This window comes from Clupea harengus, chromosome 4 (genome assembly GCF_900700415.2).
Source record: "Clupea harengus chromosome 4, Ch_v2.0.2, whole genome shotgun sequence".
NCBI classification, from domain to species: domain Eukaryota; kingdom Metazoa; phylum Chordata; class Actinopteri; order Clupeiformes; family Clupeidae; genus Clupea; species Clupea harengus.
Window position 1 is genome coordinate 18,718,547 of NC_045155.1, and position 4,369 is coordinate 18,722,915.

At 39.9% G+C, this 4,369-nt stretch overlaps 1 protein-coding gene and 1 long non-coding RNA gene across 2 annotated transcripts; both read left to right on the plus strand.

Annotated features, from left to right (window-relative positions):
• The first annotated feature begins 473 nt into the window (after positions 1-473).
• Positions 474-1,844, plus strand: LOC116220220 (titin). Its single transcript, XM_042707673.1, has 3 exons — positions 474-506; positions 584-860; positions 1,057-1,844. Exons 1-3 carry the CDS (start codon positions 483-485, stop codon positions 1,359-1,361), a joined length of 606 nt encoding a protein of 201 aa, XP_042563607.1. The 5' UTR covers positions 474-482; the 3' UTR covers positions 1,362-1,844.
• Positions 1,845-1,887: 43 nt separating this feature from the next.
• On the plus strand, positions 1,888-3,094 carry LOC122132869. Its single transcript, XR_006152382.1, has 4 exons — positions 1,888-2,078; positions 2,208-2,489; positions 2,645-2,914; positions 2,993-3,094. It is a non-coding gene; the product is annotated as an uncharacterized LOC122132869 (long non-coding RNA).
• The last annotated feature ends 1,275 nt before the right edge of the window (positions 3,095-4,369 follow it).

Sequence of the window (4,369 nt, forward strand, 5' to 3'; positions counted from 1 at the left end):
GGGCTTGAATACATCTGGTATAAGGATGCAACTCTCTCCAGTTCTAACCAAATCTACACTATTGACTCACATAATGGAGAGTACAAGTGCCAAGTTAAGAGAGGCAACGATACTTCGGAGCTCAGCGATCCTCTAACTTTATCAGTTGTTGGTAAGGATGTAAAATAATTTGCATACAGACATACATTCATAAATACATGATCTTTTGTCAGCATTTGCCAGCTGCTGTTTAATTTTCCCTTTAGAACCACCCCAACCAGACCTGGTTCTTTCTGGAAGGACTAAAGTCTACCCAGGAGAGGCAGTGCGTTTGAGCTGTAACATTGGGGCCTCTTCAAGTGACTGGACTTACCAATGGGACAGAAATGGCACAGTGATTGCCAGCACTGATGACAGCAGTTTTTCCACGAGTTCTCCGCAAGCAGGACGTTACACCTGTGTGGGAGTTCACAAACAGCGGGGTGTAAAGACAAACCCTAGCAATGGTGTTGACCTTTCTGTCTATGGTGAGTGCAACATTTCTCTTTGTGCACATTACATTACTATGATCAGTCTCACTGACTAAATGCTTTCTTGTTACCAGGGAGTAGTCCGAAAACCCTTATTGACACAGGACTCTGCATCTGGCAGTGTGTTGTACACAAAAGAACAAGTCACCCTTAAGTGCAAGATTACGGAAGATTCAGAAGGATGGACATATTTGTGGTATAAAGGCCAAGATAAAACACCTAGAACCAACACTGGAAGCCATTTCAACCTGTCCTCTGTGGTACCAGCTGACAGTGGAGACTACCGGTGTCAAGCTGAGAGAGCTGGTTTCAAATCTGAATACAGTGATTCTCTGTCATTGGAGATCAAGGGTACATCTTTTCTTGTTTATAGCTTTAGTTATGTGTGTGTTACTTACAATGGGCTTTTTTCATGTGTTTCATGTGTACTCTGTTCAAGAGTACCTTCTTCATGAAGTTCATAACTGATTCTTTCACAGCACATACTCCACCGACTCTTATCAGGTTTCTGATCAGGATTATTTTTTCTAACTTGTCTCTCTTCTAGATGTGCCTCAAACAAAACTGGAGTTGCAGTCCAGATGGACTAAAGTCTTCCCATCTGAGGTTGTGAACATGAAGTGTGACATTCAGCCTCCTTCTCCAGACTGGATTTGTAAATATTACAGAGATAGCCAGGACTTAAACAGCGGAGACTGCACCATGCTTTCCATTCCGGTATCCAGCACTGACTCTGGAGTCTACACTTGCGTGGGAGTCCACCAACCACGCACTTTGGAAACCCAACCCAGCAACGACATTAAAGTTCATGTTTATGGTAATTGTAATTTTTCTCCTCCATTCAATAAGTAACATGGTCAAAATGGTATGTTAAAATGTACATGTACAACATCTGTTTCTGTTGTTCTTAGGCCACCGTCCAAAGCCCTTGTTGTCAGAGGATCCCAGTGACCCACCGATTTACACAAAAGAAAAGGTCACACTAACCTGTCAAGTTAAGGAGGAGCAAGAAGGATGGACATATCTGTGGTATAAAGACGGCGACCAAAACACTCCAGTGTATCAGGCCAGTGAGATCACTTATACAATGTCTTCAGCTCAACCATCAGACAGTGGAGAATACAAGTGTCAAGTCAAAAGAGGGACTTTCACCTCTGAACTCAGTGACTCACACGTGTTAACAATCAAAGGTAAATAGATGTACACTATATCAATGTTATTCCCTAACGTGTTTTTGTAATGCAATTTTTTAATGACTGCTTTATTAACAATATTTCTTAACTTGGCATTCCCTACACAGAACCTCCTCAACCTAAGCTGGTTTGCAGTCGCCTTGGGCCAAGGTGTTTCCCTCAGAGGAGGTCATTTTGAAGTGTAACATTCAGCCGTCCTCGAAGGACTGGAGTTATGACTGGTACAAAGATGGACTAAAACAAACCCGTACAATCAAGAATCAATTTAAAATCAAATCAGTGGATCAGTCAAACAATGGAAGTTACACTTGTAGAGGAATTCACAAAAGACAAGTAATAACTGCACACAGCAGTGGTATTACAGTTTATGTTTATGGTAAGGTCTGATTCCTGTTACAATAAAGCATCTACTAAAATGCATAAACTGAATAATGACTAGAAATAATGTGACAATCTGCTTGGTTGTATTGAACAGATAGTTTTAACCACATCTTTGTTTTGTTAGATGACAAAGCTGTGCCTACCTTAAGTCAGCACCCAAATTACACCTCCGTCTATGTGGAGGAGCAGGTGACCTTCATGTGTGAAGTAGAGATCGATTCTACAGGCTGGGAGTATCAGTGGTTCAAAAAGAATCTTCAAGGGCCAATCCCGAACACTGACCCAACAACAACGAATTATACAATAAAGTCTGCTTCTGCAAAACATGAAGACGAATTTTGGTGTAGAGCTCAGAGAGGGGTATATCAGTCAGAACCCAGCGGGCCTATACAAATACAGGTTTTGTGTACGTTTATTTACAATACTATCGATACCTTAACCATTAAATCACAATTCAGTGACCCAATAAGCCTTTTTTTTTTTTTTTTTTTATAGTTTCAAGAAGTCTTCCTTGGAATAGTACTAATAGTATGGCCATTTCTTTCTGGTCCTGACCGCTAGCTCGTCCTGATACTGTGCTGACCCTGGAGACTGACTGGGCAGACATTCTCACTGTGGATAGTTTGACATTACGGTGTGATGTACAGGTCAAAGATTTTGAATGGAATTACACTTGGTACAGAGACGGCAATGAGATGGCAGACATCTCTGCAGATGTTCATGTGAAATCCACCAAGGAAACGTATCAGAGTGAATACACGTGCCGAGGGGCCCGACTCCAGCGTCCGACATATTCAGCACTCAGTGAAGCTTTTATAGCAAACAACATTGGTGAGTGAAGGTCTAGCAATTACACCATACCTTATATGGCAATGCATTTAAATGCTATTTTTTTCTTTGCCGTTACAGTTCTGAAACGGAAAATCCTTCTCTCCATTTCGGGCTGTTTGGTTGTCGGCATTGTCCTTATTGTGCTGGGCTGTATCATTCTGAAGGTGACCCGGAAGCCAGGTCAATATGTTCTCCCTGTTTTTATGTCATTATCATCATTATCATTATCATTCATATTTAAATGTTCAATGGTATTGGCTGAACTAAAGACACGTAAGTGCCAAGAACATTTCTCCTATTTATAATTTTGTCAGCACGTTAAAGGACATGGACACAAAAGATATGAAGACAGCATACATGCATATACATACTGTATGTTTTTTATTAAATTATCCATTAGGTGCGTATAATGGTTCGACTGCAGACTTATGCGCAGCTGAAAGTGTTGATAAACTTCAAACAACAGGTGAGATGGATGTCAATTTCTGTACTGTAGAAAATGTAAAATAGATTTTGTGCACATTCTGCTCTTACAGGGCTGCAGAAGCCGATGGCACATACATGGTCTCACTTTGGTAGTAAGTCAGTAAGATTTTACATGTAGGGAATCAGTAGGTGTTGCATCAGTTTACACAGAAGCAGTCTAGGTCAGGCTCAGTATCTGTACTAAACCTTTTGTGTTTTGGCATCAAATTTGATATCAGTTTGTGAACATATCCTGGGGGAGCACAAATACTTTTGTTATCCTTGTAACATCCTATGGTCTTGCCGATATCTTTTATTCAGTCCTCAATGACAATGAAGAATATATATTTGTCTTGGCCTATGTTGGTACTAATAGTGGTGTGTATTATAATTACTTTTATTTTAGTTTACTATTATCCTTTAGACTGAGTCTGAAGAGCATCCATGTCTTGCTGAGGAGCTGCTGAAAGAAGGTCAGTTTACAGTTTGTTTTAAAGTGACAGGCAGGATTTTATCACTTTTAAGGTATGCTTTTTTCTAGCTTGCTAATTGTATAACATGGCGATGTGAAGATACCTATCATTCCCAATAGCCACCCAACTACTGTATATCAACAAGGTACATTAGTTAGCAGCTTAGCTACCTTTTAGCACTGCCAACTGTGCTGTTGTTGGTATTGTCCGTTAGCTAGTCAACATGCTAGTTTCAGACAACAATCTTCACTGTGAAGAATTGTATTACAATTGCAGTGTTTCAGATATTGTAGATTTTGGCACCAGAGTACAGACACCATTAATAGAAAGGCGGTGAAAACTACTGTAAATCATACATCACAAGTGTCTTCTTTAATAGCTACTATATCATTGCAACAAAATGTCTTTTTCCTCAAACTAGCCAAAGAAAGCCAAAATGAAAAGGAAACAGATGGATTCATATAATTTAAAGGTATTGATTCACATCATTATTTACTGTTGAAAGATGACTCAGTTG